The sequence below is a fragment of the Eleutherodactylus coqui genome, chromosome 9 (assembly GCF_035609145.1).
Source record: "Eleutherodactylus coqui strain aEleCoq1 chromosome 9, aEleCoq1.hap1, whole genome shotgun sequence".
Taxonomy (NCBI): domain Eukaryota; kingdom Metazoa; phylum Chordata; class Amphibia; order Anura; family Eleutherodactylidae; genus Eleutherodactylus; species Eleutherodactylus coqui.
Genome location: NC_089845.1, coordinates 148,344,180 through 148,363,698, shown reverse-complemented (window position 1 = coordinate 148,363,698; position 19,519 = coordinate 148,344,180). Strand labels below are relative to the sequence as shown.

The following is a 19,519-nucleotide window of genomic DNA, read 5'->3' as shown; positions in this document are numbered from 1 at the left end:
TGACAACCCATTGGCATCCTGCAATCTTGTCACGGTGCCCTTGTCAGCTGACTGCATGCTCCCTCTGTCAAACACCTTACACGCTGCAGTCACTAGTGCCCATGGCATTTTAAGCAGTTAGATTGATGGAAATGGTTATTTCCAATCCTACATTTGCAGCAGGGCACGGCTGTGGCCTACATTAATGCCATAATCTCATGGATCCCACTCCGCAGTACCCACAAGATCCTAGTGCTGGGTAAGTATGTTGCTAATGAGGATTAAGCCCCAATCAGTGATAGATATATTTTGTCACTGTTTGTTAAAAGGCTTAAATTACAACAGTACATCTTGTATAAAGCCCACATCTAACTAGTCATACACTAGTGATACTAGTCGCTGCTGACCCACCCATTATCTTTATAGACGTTACTGCATTAAGGCCATCTTAGAAAAGCATTCCCAGGAATAACACTTTTCACCATAAAACAGGATAGGAGATACATATCAGACTGCTCGGACCCCAACTGATCATAAGAATGGGGTCCCCGGAAATGCTTGCCAGCTGTTTGGCAGTCCAATGGAATTTAATGGAGTACCAGCGCACATGCTCATCCGCCACGTCCTTCAAGTTCCTTCCCATCGCAGGGGTTACACTTTGTGATTGGTGGGAGTCCCAACGTTCAGACATTTATCATCAATCCTGTTGAATACAGTGATGTTAATTCTATTTAAGTCTATGCTCAGCTTTACAGATGATAAATGACTGGTGGGTGCAGCTATTATCACTAAATGCCCCACAAAGTTGGGATGGTGAAGTGACTCCTGACCCGTCTGAGATACAAAAATTTTAAAGGGTTTTCCATTTGTAAAATATTTATGGCCTATCCTCAGAATAGATCATAAATAATTGATTGGCGAAGGTCCGTCTCCCATGACCCCCATGGAAACTTGGTCTACTATGCCAAGCTTGGGGCCCTGGAGTAGGAACAGAGCTAGCTGCCTCCTGCAGAAAGCTGTTCAGGGCACAAACGTACAGCATCATTAGTTTACAACTACAAAACCCCTTTAAAGAAGTATTCCAGGACATAAAGAGAAAGTTGTACAGGTTTATAATTGCGTGAAATGAAGAGGGGGAAAAATACTCGACCATTCCGGTGGATTCCTGGTGCCCGCCACACTGAACCCAGAAGGAGTGGTTGAGCGGCACGTGACCACCTTCCACTACTTCTGTGCGGTAGGCATCCGGTGCTGCAGCACTGGACAGGGAGTCACCAGAATATATAATAGATATAAAATATATATTATTTTTTTTAATTTCACACTATTTTTAAGCTCGTAGAATATTTTCATTATGTTCTGGAAAATCCGTTGTAACATTGTCTTGTTTATGGTGTTTTAACAGTTCCCCCCCCCCCCCCCCCCCCCCCCCAACGCTTTTATTTAACTGTTGTCTAATCGGTCTTCCCCTTTTAATATTTGTCTAGGTGCATAAGAAAGACAAGAAATATAAGTGCATGGTGTGTAAGAAGATCTTCATGCTTGCAGCAAGCGTTGGAATTCGTCATGGGTCTAGACGCTACGGAGTGTGTGTAGACTGTGTGGATAAATCCCAACCGGGGCTTCAAGAGGCTGGTGTAGAACAAGTGACAGACCAAGACTTCCCCAGGGATGAAGAATATGATGATAATGACCCTGTGGAGACAGTTGATGCAGATGATGACCTGGTTGATGGAGAAGATCAGAATGACCATTCCCGGTGGTCAGAGCAGAATGATCCATCACGCTGGGGAGAGCAGAACGATCCGTCACAATGGGAGCGACCGAAACCTCCACCTCGATGGGACGAGTCAGGAGATGTTTGTATGACAATAGATGACTGACTGCCCGTTGGCATTTAAACTCAAGGGTGCTGCAGCTGGATATGAGACATTATTGGACTGAAGGCTTACAAGACATGGTACTGTGCTGGACAATAGTTGTTGCTGTGAAAACTGTAGGGTCAAAGCCTTATAGCAAAAAAAGAAAAAAAAAATTAACTTTTTTTTTTTCCTTTTTTTTTATTTTTATTTTTAATTTGCACAGGACTGTACAGAATACAACCATTTGGTTGAAATTTACAGAGTCCTAACATCTCCAATCAGTTATCAAAGAAATGTATTTTTATTTATAGGATATAGCTATGTTGGTCCTATCAGAGCCTAAAAACTACTATTGTAATGTTCTGTGTCTCAGTTCTGTTAGTATGCGGAGAGGTATGAGTGTGACGTTCCTTACACTACTAGGGTGTGACTTAACGTTCAGGTTTTTGTTTTTTTTTAATTGCGTTGCTAACTCTTTCACTGTAAGGATCCAGCTGCACCGCTTTAAGCTAAACTGCAGGTCTGTATCTGATGGGTCTTGGGGAATTTCTGAAATTTTTGTTGGCAAATGTGTGATGAATATTGACTGGGAGAAAGCAAGGCCGCGCTCATGTTAGATCCCGTTTCTGCCACACAGAAAATAGATTTTGTATTAGTAACTGTAATTGTACTTAGGTTTTCTTAAAACAAAAAAAATAATAATTTATTGTCTGTAAAGTCCACCAATTTTGTTACTGCTCTGTCCCCGGAAGTTGGGTCGAGTGCTGAAGTCATAGGTCTCCAAGTAGTGAGCTCCGTGCGAGTGGGAGAACAGTCTACACTTGACATTATGCATATAAAGGGATTACTGAATAGGAGCAATCAGCAGGTTGCTCTGGATTGTAGGTTTTTTTCTATTTTTAATTTTTTTTGTATTTTTTTTTGTTCAGCGACTTGCTCCTGAATTGCTGCTTTTTATATTATCAGTGGTAAGATTCTTCATGATGCACGGCTGAATGTAATTTTTTTTTTTTTTTCTTTTCTAGTATGGTGGTGTAGACTCCAGCTAAAGAATGCTCCAGGTTGTTTGAATAGTAATCTATTAAAGGGCCACTCTGGCAAAAAAAAAACTATAAAGTTTTCCACCCTTGAATTCCTCGCTTGGCACACTCTAGACGTCTCTTATATATAGTGCAGTTACTTTCCCGCCTTATAGCCTCCTGTCTGATACTCATCCGGCACTATCTTGATGCTGAGATTTCTCCCTACCTTTTCTTTCACTACACTGTGCTAGGAGTCCCATGATGCATCACCATAACGTCAGATGACTAGCTAGAGCCTGTACCTTCTTTGCCTGCTGAGAGGACACTGTAATTATTACTACCTTCCATATTCACATAAATAAGCTACAGACCATAAGTATACATTCAGGAGGAGGGTGAGCTGGGATATACGTCATTGTAAATATGACAGTAGCCTCAAATCATTAGCAGCAACTGTGATAGGGGTTTCTGTGTGTGGTAGGGTCCATCTCACAGGAACTAAGGTGACTTCTGGAGAGAACACAAAGCCAAGTAAGTATCAGCGGTGCAGAATTGAGATCACATGACCCATCTGAATAGATGGAGTCCAGGAAGTTTCAGATAGAAAGGTATAACTAAACAAGGTTATACTAGCTGACATTTCGGTGCTAATTACATTATGAACGAGAAGAAAAGATTTCACCAGAGTGGCCCTTTAAAAGTGGCAATATTTTCCCATGAGATGCTTGACTTTAGCACTTGGCCAGTCAACCCCCCCCCCCCTCCCCCCCAATCTACATTTTGCTTGCGTTTTTGAAAACTAAACTCTACCCTGTACTTGATGGTAATTTCTAGTAGTTCAGCTGAGGAAGTCGGATCGCCCAGGGAGACTCCAAAAATAAGTGGTTAAAGTAGAATATTCTCGCAGAGTCTAGGGAATGGATTCCATGTGCGTCTGATAGCTACTTTTCTTGAGTTTCCATCGGCTCCACAGATGTGTAGTCTGCAGGAATATTGATTCCCGGCCCCTCGCTACCATTAATCTTGTCTAATATGATCATCTAGTCAAGTGCCGCAGCCTTCAGCTGTGAACCGGAGCTAAGGTTAGCCTAAAATTATTGTACCTGGTCATATGTTTCCCTCTGTATACATTTCTTGTTTTTATAATGGGTTGAGGCTGAATTGTCCTAGCTGTTTGGAGTTTTTACGTAGAACGCCCGGCAATTCTCGGTGGCTCACACAAACTATATTTGTTAAATAAATGCTTTATGATTGTCTTTTCTGTTAATAGGATTATCATGTCAGGTCGAGATTTTCAGATGTGTACAAACTGCAATTATCTTACAGCTCTATTATTTATTTTCTATATATATATTTTTGGGGAGCAATATTGCATTGACTATCTACTAGTAGAACAATGAAGTCTGTTTTCTTACACGCTATCTTGTGTTTTAAATTTTTTTTTTGATTCATACACCAGAATATCAGGTATTTCCATACAGCTAAGCAGTTTGCAGGTTTTGTACAAAATATTCCTGGTGCCGATTCTCCATCGAAGTTCAGTTTTGAGTGGAATTGGCAATAAACGGGTTTTCCGGGCATACTCCTCCACCTGATATGATGAGAGTGTAGAGATGCAACTGCATGCTGGGCGGCACAGTTGGCAAAGCAACCGCTCAATATCCAGCAAGCATCGTTCATAGGTTCCATGAATTAGAACACGCTGAGCAATATTTTTCTCCCTTTTCTTAACTGTGTTTTTCAGCAAATGACTCTTCTTTTATTCCACCACTTCTTCCCCTTTTGCATGCTTCAGCAATTCCTTAAATGAGATCTGTCCCCAGATATATGCCCAAACCACAGGCAGCAAAAACCTGGAACCGGTATGTGCATTGCACCCATATTTGCCTTAGGCTACATTCACACGAGCGAGAATCTTGCGCATGTTTTGTGTGTTGCCAGATGCACAAAACTTGCGCGAATATCAACTCTATTATTTTAATAATAGACCGCTTTTTTTTCCCTTTTCCCCCCTCACAGCAACACTAAAAATCACAGCATTTCGCTGTGGGTTTTGGAGTAGCTCGGTTGCCGGCATTCCATTGCGGCTTTCTCTCCCCATAGAGAGGAGTGAGGCCGCAACAGGAAAAAAAAAAAAAAGAATTGACATGCTGCGGCTGTCAATTCCACGCCGCTTTGCCGGGACGGATTGGCCACCCCGTGTGGACGAGAGTTTTACAAAATCTCATCCACATGGCTAACTAATCCCGGGATAAGGAGCCACCGGCAGATTTGCCGCACAGAATTTCCGCGGCAAATTCATCACGTGTAAACCCAGCCTTAAAGACATCGCATGACACTCCACGTGCACACCGTGCAATGTGATGTTTCCCATTGAAGTCTATGGAAACACTTGCGATCATCTGACGGGTGTGAAACAATCGCCTGAGGATGACAATTTCACAGAAGTGCTGTGAGGCATTTTTAAATGGAAGACTCCTCGCATCCGCGTGAAAAACGCGCCATATTGGGCCAAGTTTCTCAACCCGATATCGCACCCATCTGAATCCTGCCTTATTCTGCAACGCTGTGGTGATTCAGAATAAGCAGTTTTGAAGATGCTGTGCAAATGAAGCTCCAAGTTCCTGGGGTGCCGCAACGCCTCTCCTTGCCAGCATCATCTAGACTCTGCTTGTGTATAGGGGGACAGCTGTAACTAGAGGCGATCTGGGCGGGGAAAAGCCAGTACAGCTCCGCCCCCATCGACTAAAAGGTCCAGTTACACAGCATCTTTAAAGTATGTTTATTCTGAAACGCCACCGTGTTTCAGAATAAGACCTGCATGACCCAGGTTTATGCTGACATTGATTTGGACAGCATGATCTTCGTGACAGATTCCCTTTAATATTGAGGAATTGCTGTCAAAATCAGTCGTGATGCTACACGGTATGTGTGTGTACCGCCCAGCGTGCCGTTGCCTTTCTCCATGCCCAATCTTGGATAAGGCCAACAAGTATGCCTAGACATCTCAATTCATCTCCCATCTCTGTACAGTCTACTTGTCTGAGGTCCTTGCTGCTGGTGGGTACCTTTTGCCGTAAGTTGGCGTTCTAGTCTCTAGCCCTCCTTAATTGCAGCTGAGTGTGCAAACTATTATCTCGTGTTTCCTAGACTCTCCCAGACCCATAAGAGCTTGTTATAGATTATCATCCCAATTGCTGCAGCCATTAGTACCGGTATCAATAAATCTGAAATTGGAAATCGAGATGAAATTTCATGCAAATCCAGACTTTAGGGGAGTTTTCCCTTTTTTAGCATTTCCTAAGCCTTCAATATAAACCCTGTAGAAAGAATGGAAAAGCATATTCGGTTGGCAACAAATGTTACATGCGTGCCCCGTGTTCGTGTAAGACGTTGTTGCATCTTCTTCTTTCAAACAATATTGCCGTCTTCAATTGGAATATATTTATTAAACTTTTCCTAGATGATGAATGACCGCTGGCACGTAATTGGAATCGGCAGTCAATATATTTTCATTATGTATTGGAAAGCTAATACCTCCTAAATGTGTAATGTGTTTTGGGGTTTTTTTCTTTTTTTTTTTTTTTAACTACTCGGTCATTTTTCTTATTTTTTTTTCTCCTGGTGGGGTCCAAAATAGATTTTAGTTTACTGAAGAGAGAGTATTTTAAAGGTGAAAGTTCTGTTCTGCTTTGTGAATATGTAAGTAGTGTATGTCTGTCTTTTTATTTCCCCTTCTGTTTCTCATGTAGACTCCTATAAATAGTTTAAATAATTTGCTCCATATAGATCTGTCAATATATACATATATATATAAAAATATAATATATACATTTCACAAAATTCTGCATTTTATTAGGAGCAAATTCACTCAGAAGCTTAGTACCTTGGACCTGGCTTTAAATCCTGTTGTGTGTATTTTTATTTTTTATTCTCCCCCCCCCCCCCCCCCACAAAATCTTATTCTATTGAAAATGAGTTCTTTTATTACTTCAATCATTTATGTATATTCGATAAATTATGACCAAATGTGATGTTAGATTGCATACAGTAAATTTAAATATACACTTGGTACACTACAGCATTGTTGTGACGTTTATTTCCCTTTTTCTTAAATGACAAGTTGCCAATGGATTGGTTGAATGTTTGGTTTGACATTTGGCAATCAATGGTGTAAAAAAAAGAAAAAAAGTGTACGTTAATGGGGCCCACATCTAACCTAAATGGTATTATGCAAAATTAAACTGTGTACGTTTGCCCCTGTGATTTACAACTGCACTTACCCAAATAAATAAGATCTCCATGTAATCATTTTTTCTCCTCTTAACGTTCTCCGTCTTTAAAGAGACGCTGTCAGCTACTTCTAGCTTTATAAACTAGGGCTCAAAGTAGTTGACCCACCGGGGTGCAGGGATGTAAGTTGTATACTTGCCGTCCGCACGGTTCTCCCGGTGTCCATGCTCAAACCTGCAGCTGAATGCTTATGTAGTCCTTCCGTTCTTCTCATAGTATGGGAGGACTACTTGGCACGCCACCCAACGCACTGCAGCGGTGGGTATGAGTCCTGACATATGGGAAACTGTAGGGGAGGTAAATCTAAAACTTTACATCTATGGACTCGTCAAGCCAGCTACTTTAAGCCCTGTAGAGCAAAGCTTATGGGCTCAAATTAGTGGGCAGATTCCCTTTTTTAAGGGTATGATGGTTCATCACCTGCAGATTTTGATGTGGATTCTCACTGCAGGATTCGCTTATTGCATTGAATGAATTTTGCTGTGAAAATACTTGGCATTTCCACAACACACAGAGCATTTGAAAACCAGCTGCATGGCTATTCTCCACTGCAGATACCCCCTATTCACTTGTATTGTACCGCACATAGCAGCGGAATTTCAGCTCACGTTCCCCTGTGGGAAGTGTGGCCGAACACGGTGATTTCTCCGGACTAGAGCCAAAAAAAAAGTAGTGCATAACATATGCACAACAAATATAAAAGTTCTTCGGCACTCCTGTAGAACCGTCTGATGAAGAATAGTAGTAGGAAGAAGCCGCCTTAATTCACTTAAAATGGGGTAGAAAAAGTATATTAAACAAGGTGCTGTTCCCAGACAAAACTCACCTATATACTCCGTATAGGGAAGCAGTCAGAGGATGCCAAAAATGTAACATGTACTTTGTTTTTAATAAAGTCCAAGATGAAACAAATTACTGCAACGCGTTTTGGCACAAGCAGATAAACAATGCAGTTATACACAAAGTTTATATATACATTTACTTACTAATTCTCCCTCCATGTTTGCCTGTGGGTCCCCGGAGAGATGGCTGACTCTGCTTATGGCGCGATTCAGTGACTCGTTCAAAGGGGCAGGAACGTTGTCTTGCTCGAGAAACAATGGCTTACATATGGAACACCTGTGTGAAACGCGTTGCAGTGAATTTTATTTTTTTTTTTGTCTTGGATTTTTTTTAATTGGTATATGTTACATTTTTGGCATCATCTGCCTGCTTCCCTGTCCTGAGTATATGGGGGAGTTTTATTGATAAGGGCTGTCTGGGAACAGCACCTTGTTTAGTATACTTTTCTAAACTATCTTAAGTGAATAGAGAAGGCTTCTTCCTACTACTATTCTTCATCAGACTGTTCTACAGGAGCGCCGAAGAACTTTTATATATTTTTTATGCATATTTTATGCACTACTTTTTTGGTATAGGTATAAACCCATTTCTCTGGTGGATGTTATTGGGGTGAGTTCGTGTGCAGATCTACGCCTATAATGTTGGACTAAGGATCAAGGCTTGTCTGGACTTCGGATGCCAGAGGGTGAGCTCATTTCATTAGGATCCACTTCTCTGGTGCCAGGTGAGTCTGAATATATATTTTATCTCCTTTTATTGGAAATATCAAGGTGCTGCCCTCCTGACTTCTCTGGACCAGAGACATATTTTTCAGACTATTAAAAAGACTCCGCCCAGCTTTTTTGAGGAGTAATTTTTAGCCAATGCGGAGTATGCTTTTTGGAAGCGTAAAATAGCTTGTGCCGTCGTTACTGCAACCTCTGCTCCTGACACACATGCAAGCCAAACTCCTCCACGTACGATACACATGCCCACTTAGCTTTGGCTAAGTGGGCATGTGTTCGCCTTGTCAAAAAAGAAACAAGCCACATTTTGTGGTGCACCCGGCGTCCCCCATACAAAAATGCTCGAGTCTCCCAGTGTAGTCAATGGGGTTCGTTACTCGCGTAGAGCTCTTGAATTTTACGAAAAGCTTGACTCGAATAACGCAGACCCCAGCATTTGGGTGCTTTCTCATCTCTATCTGCCACCAAGATAGAATTTGGACAGCCCCTTACACATTAGGCGGATGGATGGTTTGGTGAACTCTCCTTGAGGAAGTTGTGAGATAATGTCACTGTTTCTTGCAACTCTAGGTGTTGTACGTGAACCTCTGCGTCATCTTCTCTAAGAACTACTTGACTTAGTGTTTCATTTACGAAAGATGTCATTAGAAGTGTTGGTTTCATCGGTAGTTTGCCCATTAAATAAAGGCACAAAGCCTGGTTACTGACAAATCTGTTCTTAAAGACTGGTTTGAACCATGCCTTGATGTAACCAACTTAAAGAAAGTGTTATGGACAGATGAAGCAGAAAAGGTTATAAAAGCATTGCTAACTTTGGTCTGCATCAATCTGCGGTTATACAAATGATCTGCAATTGGAGAAAATTCAGGACTGATGCTACTCTTTCGGAGCGAGTATCTTGTTAAGGTCACTCTAAGGCTTCATGTCCACGGGGAAAATCAGGCCTGCCGCGGATTCTCCATGCAGAATCCGCAGCGGGTCCCTCCTTTCCTGGGGACATGAGGCTGAAAATAAGAATAAACTCACCTGTCCTGGACGCTGCAGGTCTCCCTTCTGTCTCGGCCGGTTCTTTTTTCTTCGGCTCGGCGGATGTGGTCGACACGCCGGCTGCGACGGAAGGGAGACCTGCAGCGTCCAGGACAGGTGAGTTTAATTATGGAACGGGTTTTCCACGGATCCGGACGGCTTCCATAGAAGCCTGCGGGAGACCGGCACTAAAATGGAGCATGTCCCTTTTTTACCCCGCACGCGGATCTGCGCCTGAAGGGGGAAAATGACATCTGCAGGTATTTAACTACCTACGGGTGTCCAATGCATCCCTATGGGGCGCGGATCCGCTTGCGGGGAAAACACTGAGGATTTTAACCCCATGGACATGAGGCCTTAGACTACAGTGGCAATCCTGGAAGAGGTGGAGGAGGACGAAAGGGTAGCAGCAAGACTCTACAATCTTCAAAAACCTCTGTTGCCATGTCTACTTTTAGAAAAAGAATGGTGTTCATGGGAAGACATTATATATATATATATATATATATCTCATAGTCCATTTTCAGTTACCTGGATATTCCACAGTGCTTCAGGGCAATCTTCTATGGACTTAATGAGACAGCATCATGGTTTGGAGCTTTGCTCACTCAATGATCTCGGGGTATCTGGGCCCTGAGCCAACAATCTGAGATACATCAAAACATACAGGAGAATAGAAGAAGAGGAGCGGTTAATGACATCAAGCTCAAGAAACTGTGTGAGGCAACAAGACAGGGACTTAAGGTGCACAACTCGAAGAATTGGGTGATAAAGTAGATATTTATGTTTTGGAATGGCTAAGTCTGAGTCCTGGCCGTATCCCTATCAAGCTGCTGTGGAATAAGATGAAAAAGGCTTTGCATGCAAGGCATCCTAGAAATATTGATGAAATGAAACATTTTTAGGGAGGAATGGTTCGATATTCCTCTCCAAATAAGATTCGTATAATGATGCATCCGCAATAAACATTTTTTTATATGATAATGCTAAATGGGAGCTACAGGTTAATAAATACAACAGTTCACTTTTTCTCCCTGCATTGTGGATGTTTGCTCAATAAAAGACATCAACAGTACAACTATCTGTGCTTGCCTAAAATTGTGTATTTATTCCGTCTCTTTGAGTAGAGGGGCCAGTTATACTCTTGTTCTTCACTTGGGCCCTTTTGTGAGTTGGTGTTACTCGACTCTGAGCTCAGTTCTATTTCTCTGCCCATTCCATATTGTACTTAGAATCCTGGATTTCTTCAATCAATCCATCTTGTATCTTCTTCGCTTCCTTCCCCTCCATATTAGTTTAATCTGTCTCTCTTTCCTTGTATCAGTCCCCCCCCCCCCCCCCGTCCCCCCCACCCCCACTTCTAGGGATGGTAAGAGAATTTAGCCAGGTCCCAGTCGTGGGGTCGCCCCTTTTCTGCGGTTCCCCATGCAGTCCGTGTCCTTTCACTTCTAGATGTTATCTGTTTTTCACATCCACAAAAGGAAAATGAAACCGACCCCATTTTTCCATGTAGTCATGAAATATAGATAGCAGGTGAGTCCTGACTTTTTTTTTTACACGTGTAAAAAAGAATAAAAAAATGTGTGTTTTTGGTGCATCGGACTACTATGGGGCTAAGTCAAAGTCCTCAAACAGCATACGGACTGATAATAAACTTGTGTGCCCTTGGCCTAAGAGTGCTGTTTCACTGAAGTGCTACTGGAGTAAGACATTGCAAATGTAATAAGAAGTGCGAGCCTCAATACATAGGGTGCATCTTGGGCTGTCCGGGGGCCGCCACCTGAAATATATGTTGGCTATGGTCCAATATAGATTTTTGCTATAATTTATGACCGTTTTTAGCATAAATTACAGTAAATCCAATGGGCAGCCACTCTCAAAGTCTGCCTATTTTGTATCCATTCCTTTTTAATTTTTTTTTTACAGAAGTGGTGAGGGTGTCTGAAAAAGGTCAACTACAAAGTAAGTGAGGAAAATATCACTGGAGTGGGGTTCAATTCTCTTTAGTCTTCATTTTGTATTACTTTTGGCTGACATTTTAGGGCTTTCTAACCAGTTTCTAGTTTTCCATAGAGTTATAGTCTCAACATCCAGTTAGCATCCCAGAATACATTTATATTCAACTCATCAGAAATAATCAAGTACCTAGAAGGAGGTGTTGGAATTGGATGACCATTTCTGTGTGCGATTGTAATGTTGACAATAGTAAGTAACAGAGTATGCTAGGCCGAATGAAGGAAACGTCCATGTAGTGATTACAATATCAGCAAAAGGCTAATTAACTCTGTTATACCACCTCTAGCATTGATACAGGTGGGCATGGAGGTGCTAGTACCCTGTTGTACCGCCTCTAGCTTGCATATAAGATGTGATACGGGTGGGCATGGAGGCTCTAGTACCCTGTTGTACCGCCTCTAGCTTGCATATAAGATGTGATACAGGCAGGCATGGAGGCTCTAGTACCCTGTTGTACCACCTCTAGCTTGCATATAAGATGTGATACAGGCAGGCATAGAGGCTCTAGTACCCTGTTGTACCGCCTCTAGCTTGCATATAAGATGTGATACAGGTGGGCATGGTGGCTCTAGTACCCTGTTGTACCACCTCTAGCTTGCATTGAAGATGTGATACAGGCACGCATAGAGGCTCTAGTAGCCTGTTGTACCACCTCTAGCTTGCATTGAAGATGTGATACAGGCGGGCATGGAGCCTCTAGTACCCCGTTGTACCACTTCTAGCTTTGATGCTAGATGTGATACGGGCAGGCATGGAGGCTCTAGTACCCTGTTGTACCACCTCTAGCTTGCATATAAGATGATACGGGCGGGCATGGAGGCTCTAGTACCCTGTTGTACCACCTCTAGCTTTGATGCTAGATGTGATACGGGCAGGCATGGAGGGCTCCAGTACCCTGTTGTACCACCTCTAGCTTGCATATAAGATGTGATGCAGGCGGGCATAGAGGCCTCTAGCTTGCATATAAGATGTGATACGGGCGGGCATGGAGGCTCTAGTACCCTGTTGTACCACCTCTAGCTTGCATTGAAGATGTGATACAGGCGGGCATGGAGCCTCTAGTACCCCGTTGTACCACTTCTAGCTTTCATGCTAGATGTGATACGGGCGGGCATGGAGGCTCTAGTACCCCGTTGTACCACTTCTAGCTTTGATGCTAGATGTGATACGGGCGGACATGAAGGCATACAGATTCTGTATGGTATCCTGTGGTATATCGCTCCACATTTGCTGCAACCGAGCCTCTAGATCATGCAAATTTGTAGGCTGTCAAAGTTGGCATCCCAGATGGTCCCATACATGTTCTATTGGCAATAAATCTGGTGACTGGGCAGGCCCATGTTGTGGTGACATTCCTGTGACACCCTTTCTGTGTGTGCGGCCGAGCATTATCCTGCTGGAAGCCGCTATGAGAGTTCACATTTGGCTGCAGGATGTCCTGAACATATTGATGAGCTGTCATCGTCCCTCGTACCACTACTAGGGATGACCGACTGTCATATGTGATGGACTACTAGACAATCACACCAGCAGGGGGCAGTGTGCCGCTCCACAGCAAAGGCAGGATTGAGGCGCTCACTGCTAGGTCTCCAGATATGAATACAGCCGTTGTCAGCGATCAAACTGAACCCATCACTGAAAACGACCAGGTTCCACTCTGTAACAATCTACAAACGGAGGTGACGGTGGGTGTCAAAGGCAATACAAGTAATGGGCTCTGTGAGGTGAAATATCCTTCAGCCAGGAGCCTGGAAATGGTACAGACAACACAGAAGCCTGTAATGATGGTGCTGCCCATCTGTGGGTGGCAGACTATGAAATAGTTGCTCTTGCTTGTTGGATGATCCTCTCCACTGGTGGTCTGTTGAGGGCACACTTGGAGTGTGCACACCCTCACACATCCACTGGTCCCAACACCTCCTAACAGTCTGGGCAGAACAGCCCCGCGGGGGACAATTCATCGATGTGACCGTCCAACTTCACACATCCCAATAATGCGCCCCTCAAACTCTGCTAACTGGGAGAATGAAATCTCATGAATTGTGTCGTAGAGGCGTCTAGTTGCCAACTAGCTTCACACAAGCAGAAGAAGAGGTCACTACATGTAAGGAGCTGCTGAGAGCCTTCTTTATAGGCCAAGGGGGGGAACCACTTTTAGGGCCTCAGGTGACAAGACTGTTCATCTAATCACACCACAACTCTCATCATTTGCATATCTGCTGAGATGTAACTGCATGCCAGGTTTGCAGCAAAATGCTAACTTCTATGGGGTGGCGTTTTTTTGACAATGAGTGTATATGTTGGTTGTCGGACTCCTGTATTGTGGATCTACTTACTGTAAAATGATGAATTTGGACAGGTGATGTTATCAAGTCCCCCTATATCTTAGAGCTCCCCCGCACTACTGTATCGAGGCTGTGTATTGAATGAAGATTTTTTTGTGCATGTAATCTGCAGTGCTAAAAGCCCATTGATTTACATTGGGTCATTCAGACCTGCATTCTTTACATGCGTGAAAAAGCGCAGCAAGGCCTATTTTGTTGTGAACGGCGCACCACTGTAATCTATGGGCGCTGTGAGGGACTAGCGTTTAGGATCGGTAGCAACCTGGGCATAAGCAGTCAGAGACAGTGACACATAGGATAAAGTCTTTAGTCCAGGCTTTGCCTGGGTTTATTTCCAAGCAAACAAAGCAAAATACAGGCCTTTACATCAGGCAAACATAACGTAAATCCTGCTCGTCTGAGCACTTACTATACATGTAGCGTCCCTGTCTACGTACTGGTAAACAAATGGCTCCTGCAGACAGCCAGCCAGGACTCTCAGACCTGCAAAGGTCTCAGCTCTCCCCCTGGCCCTGTAGGCCCAGGCTTTATAAGGCCTGGTACCAGCCCCACCTGGTACGTGGGAGTGACCATCCCACCCTTCACTTTGGTCACTCCAGGAAAAGCCGGCCCGGATTATGCGGCTTGGAGCCACTTACTTGCTACAACGTGTCAGTAACTTAGTGTTACTGACACCATACTGCCGGCTTCCTCCACCGAGCCCAGGCTGCTCGGTGGCACGTATCGGCCCAAGCGCTCCCCAAAGCAGCATAGGAGAGCATCCTAGGCGAAATATACCTGCCCTCCAGCACCTTGCCGGTCACCGTCTCACAGCGCATAAAATGCACATGGCGCAGGAATACTTGCTGTATACTGGATATTACGCGCGAAGCCAATTCCCGTATAATACGCAGCCAGAATCCGCCCGTGTGGGTGAGCCCGAAAGACTTCTAACTCTTATCGATATGACTCCGTGTTCAGAGAATCCGCTCATTCAGGTTTGTGAACATTCGCCGGTTACTTTCCGCTACCTGTTAGGATTCTCCGCTCCAGCAGCATAACATTCACGGTTGATGTCCCCAGCGTCTATTTGCATGTTACTTGGTGTAAATCCTTATTTGTATTTTGGGTAACGTTTGATGCAAAACAATCGGATGAACTGAATGCGCGGCCCATGGGATATCATGCAAATGTAATCATGAAACACTTCTCTGTGCTGCATGCCCAATGAGCTACTTTACATTTCTGGCCTGCCCTCCATGAATCCGTGTGCCGTGTGCTCACCAACCATGACGTGCGCTCAGTTACAAGCTCTTCGCACATGTTTTTTTTCGCGTCATTCATAGACATTTTAGGCGTTAATATTAGTTCTCCACCTAATTAAAAAAAATCGGATTATTAGCGCTGTTTTCTCCGCCTCTCTGCTGTATTTCCGAAGCTAAATGGTTGGATACAAACGCGGTCCTGTGCAAATAACCCAAAAGCATGATTTTTTTTATTTTTTAACATAGTACCAGAGGCCTTCAGGACGGTTCCCCACCGCCAATCTTCATCCCACCTGCCGCTGATCAATGGGCGCATGCGCATAAGCTATAAGGCAAGCTGCCTTTGTCAGCAGTTGGCACATAGTCACCACCAGAGACCATTGTCATTGGTCCCTGGTCACATGGTTCTCTGTGATCCACCTATGACAGCCATCTATGTCATTTGTTTAGTAAATACAGCAGAGGATTAGTGCTGTTTATTTCTCTCCCCTCACTGAGGGCTTGTGTGATAGGGGAGAGATATAGGCCTCATGTCCACTTGAAAAATACAAGCCGCGCAGATTTGCTTTAAATGGTATTTTTTTTGCATGCAGATATTCGCACACATTGCTATCAATGTGATAGCAATGTTGCCGATCCGAGCAGAATCTGCGGCAGAATGGAGCATGCCGCGGTTTTTCTCCCGCGCATGAAAAACGCAATTCTTTTAAAATGCCATCTGTGGGTGCAAAAATCAATTTAATGGACCCGCGGATGGCCAATGATTCCCTATAGGCAAAATCCACTGCGGAATCCGCGGCAGAAATCCGCAATTCCTTTTAGCTAGTGGACATGAGGCCATAGGGCGACGGATACTGTGCTGTAGAGAGGGAAAGAGTTAAAGAAAGTACCGCTCATCACCCCCTCCAACACCCTGATCACCCTCCTTCACCCACAAAGTGAAGAACACCCCATATTCACTATTTTTTCTTTGGTGGGTTGTAATGCTGTTTAGGCAGCACTACACTATTACGTGCGGTTACCCGCGGTTTATTTTCGTCATTTATGCAAAAAAAAACATAGTAGCGAACTGCTTAGTAGTGTACCGATGACATTTTTTAGTTTTTTGGGTATTTTTTTTGTGGTTGCAATGCTCTTAGGCAGAGTTACGTTGTTACGTCTGTTTCACCTCAGCTTTTTTTTTTTTTAAAGCTTATACACCATTACCTACAAAATAAAAAAATGTTCTAAAATGGTGTGCAGCATTTCCGGTGGAGACACTAAAACTGCATCGGAGGCAGAAATAATCTCCAGCAGTGACAACTCTAGTTCTACCGCCAGCCCTATGGTGGCTGAAGCAATTGTTGGGTCGTCAGGGCTGAATAGTGTGATGCCTCCCGCAATGTTGGATTCATCAATTTCACTTTCCCCTAAAATACCCCAATTTGTAGCAATTCCGGGTGTAAATGTAGATGTTGCAAATTTTCTTCCTTTGATTTTTTTTAATTTAGCAGTGATAGTCATGGAATTCTAGACTGTTCATTGCAGAGCCCCCACCTCTGTCTATTCCAGAATATGGACCCCCACAATCCTAAAGTTAACGGGTTTCATTAAAAAACTCCTCCATCCGCCCCTACTGGTTTACCAGTGCTGTGCGACCCCTGTGTTATACCCTCAACCTGCTTAGAAACACGAATGCGTTTCTTCCATGTAACTGATAATTCCCAAGTCCCCCCAGCGGTGACCCCGCCTATGATGATAATATACACCGAGGCTCCTCATCTCCCTGCTAAAATAATCCTTTCACATTTTATATATCCCTAAGAAAAATCTTTTAGTGGCCGAGTCCCCGATGAGCTTCAAGGACCGGCTTACCTTTCGGCAGTTCATCCCATCCAAACGTGTCAGAAATGGTGACAGATTATATAAGGTGTGCAAGAGACTACAGGATATACCTGGGACATATAAGGGCAGGGACCGCCACCATAATCCCCCGGATTGCCAGACATTGGCATTAATGGAAAAATAGTTTGGAGGCTAATGGTGGCATTCTTGTAAAAGGGGTACCATGTGTATATGGACAACTACTATACTAGTGTCCCACTATACAATTCACTACACACCGCAAATACAGGGGCCTGCGGGACACTAAGGAAAAGCAAAGCAGGATTCCCACAACCCTCTTGGTGTGGAAAATGGGGGATTGTAAGTGATCGGCTGCTTCTAGTCAAGCGGCATGATAAAAAAAGAAGTATACTTGCTCTCAGCTGTGCATGCAGACACCTCAGTAGTAGTAAGAAGAGGGGGCTACAACGGGTGAGAGAAAACTTGTCAAATTTATGAGGGGTGGAGACCTGTCCGAACAGGTGCTTCAGCCATACCTGATGAAGCGAAAGACCAGGGCCTGGTCCAAAAAAGGTAGCGATCTACCTTATTCAGATCGCTACCTGTCATAATTAACAAAAAGTCCCCGGGAACGCTCGCCTTCCTGCAGCTCTAGGAGCAGCTTGTTGAGTGCCTTCTGTGTGAGACCGCCGCAACTCAGCAAGCTTACGAGTCTGAGGAAGTGCGAAGCCTCACAGAGCGCCAAGCTTTACACCCCATCCCCGCCACTGAGGTCAAGAAATACACACAAATGCATTGGAGGAGGAGGGATGCACGGTTTTATTGCCCAGTGTGCCCATCACAATCGAGCCCCTGTAATTACCCATTTTTTGAGAAATTTTACAGTTTTACATTATTACTCCAAAAAGGGGGGTTAGGGTATTTTTAAGGAGTCAGTTTATTTATTTTTATGCACAAGTTTGCAATGGCGTCTGAAATTTTTTAAGTTGTACCCTGAAAACCTATGCATGTTTCCTCCATTATAGGCCTAGCTAGCCATGTGTTCTGCAAGCAGATTGGGGCTACAATGGGGATTTAGGGTGCATCTCCTCAGTTTAATCTGCTTGAAACAAAGAAAATTGTCATGAAAATGACATATTTGTGAAAAGAAAAAAAAACTATTTTTTTTTCACCTGCTTTATATTAATTCTTGCAAAAATTGTAGGGTCAGTATGCTTGGTACACACCTAGATGAATGGGCTTAGTTTTCAAAATGGGGTCATTCTTGGGAGCGTTCTATCATTTGGGCATTTTCATGGCTCTACAAGCGTTCCGTGAGGCCTGGAATGTATTTAATTGTGCTCTGAAAGCGAAGTGTTGTTTGCACAATTATAGGCCTAGCCATGTGTCCAGTAAGCAGATTGGAGCTACATTGGGTATAATTCTAAACATGGGATAAACAGGGGCATCAATTTTGGGGTACAAACCTTCATTTTCACGCGCACTATACCAAAAAGCTGTCTTTAAAATTCCATATTTGCAAAAATATGACATTCTATTTTTTTTCTCCGCTGAATTGCAGTAACTCCTGAAAAAAAAACTGTGGGGTCAAAATACTCCTGACCCCCCTCAGTGAATACATTAAAGGGTTATCTTTTAAATGGGGTCATTTGTGGGGGTATCTATCATTCTGACACCTATGAGGCTTTGCAATCTTGAACTGCAAATGGGACTTGAGAGCAGACATCCAACAAAAGGCTGACAAACACCAAAACACTTACCAAGAATACCAACGCACATAAGCAGATGGAATAGCTAAAGTACGTATGAGGTATTGGTTGGTATTTGGCCAAGATCCTTAAGCTCACAACAAGGGTCCTCTTTGTCTCGTGAGTTCCTTATCTAACAAGACAGCTTAACCCCAGGAATCCTGCCTACAAGCAGGGCGGTCGTCCCATTAGGGACGGCCCCACGCTGGAACCCAGGGGCCTGGATCGTAACAGATGGTATACAACATATACGCTGAACAGGACGCAGTTCACACACAAATAGATAAGGGACATACAGCTTGAACAGGGAGCTGATCACATCAAGTGTCTGGTCACCTACACAGACACTAGGACACGTCTTTTCACACCACAAATACTACAGTGTATTTTCTGAGCGATCATTGGATCTCAAGTTCAAGTCCTCGACACGGCAAACACTATAAAAAAACAAATAAAACGATATGAGAATAAAAACAACAAACGTGATAAAAATTATATGTACCCCAAAGTGGGGAACTTATAAGAACTAAAGCTTGTTACACAAAAAACAAGCCCTTCATGCATGAAAAAGTAAAAAAAGCTCCTGGTCTTT

General features: G+C 43.5%; 1 protein-coding gene across 1 annotated transcript in view; it reads left to right on the top strand.

The window, feature by feature from the left end:
* The window catches only part of ZBTB10 (zinc finger and BTB domain containing 10), a 33,423-nt gene extending 26,481 nt beyond the window's left edge, over positions 1-6,942 (top strand). The window contains exon 5 of the mRNA XM_066578614.1: positions 1,467-6,942. Coding sequence (XP_066434711.1) covers positions 1,467-1,862 — 396 coding nt within the window. The 3' untranslated portion in view covers positions 1,863-6,942. The remainder of the gene's footprint in view (positions 1-1,466) is intronic.
* Positions 6,943-19,519: the final 12,577 nt, after the last annotated feature.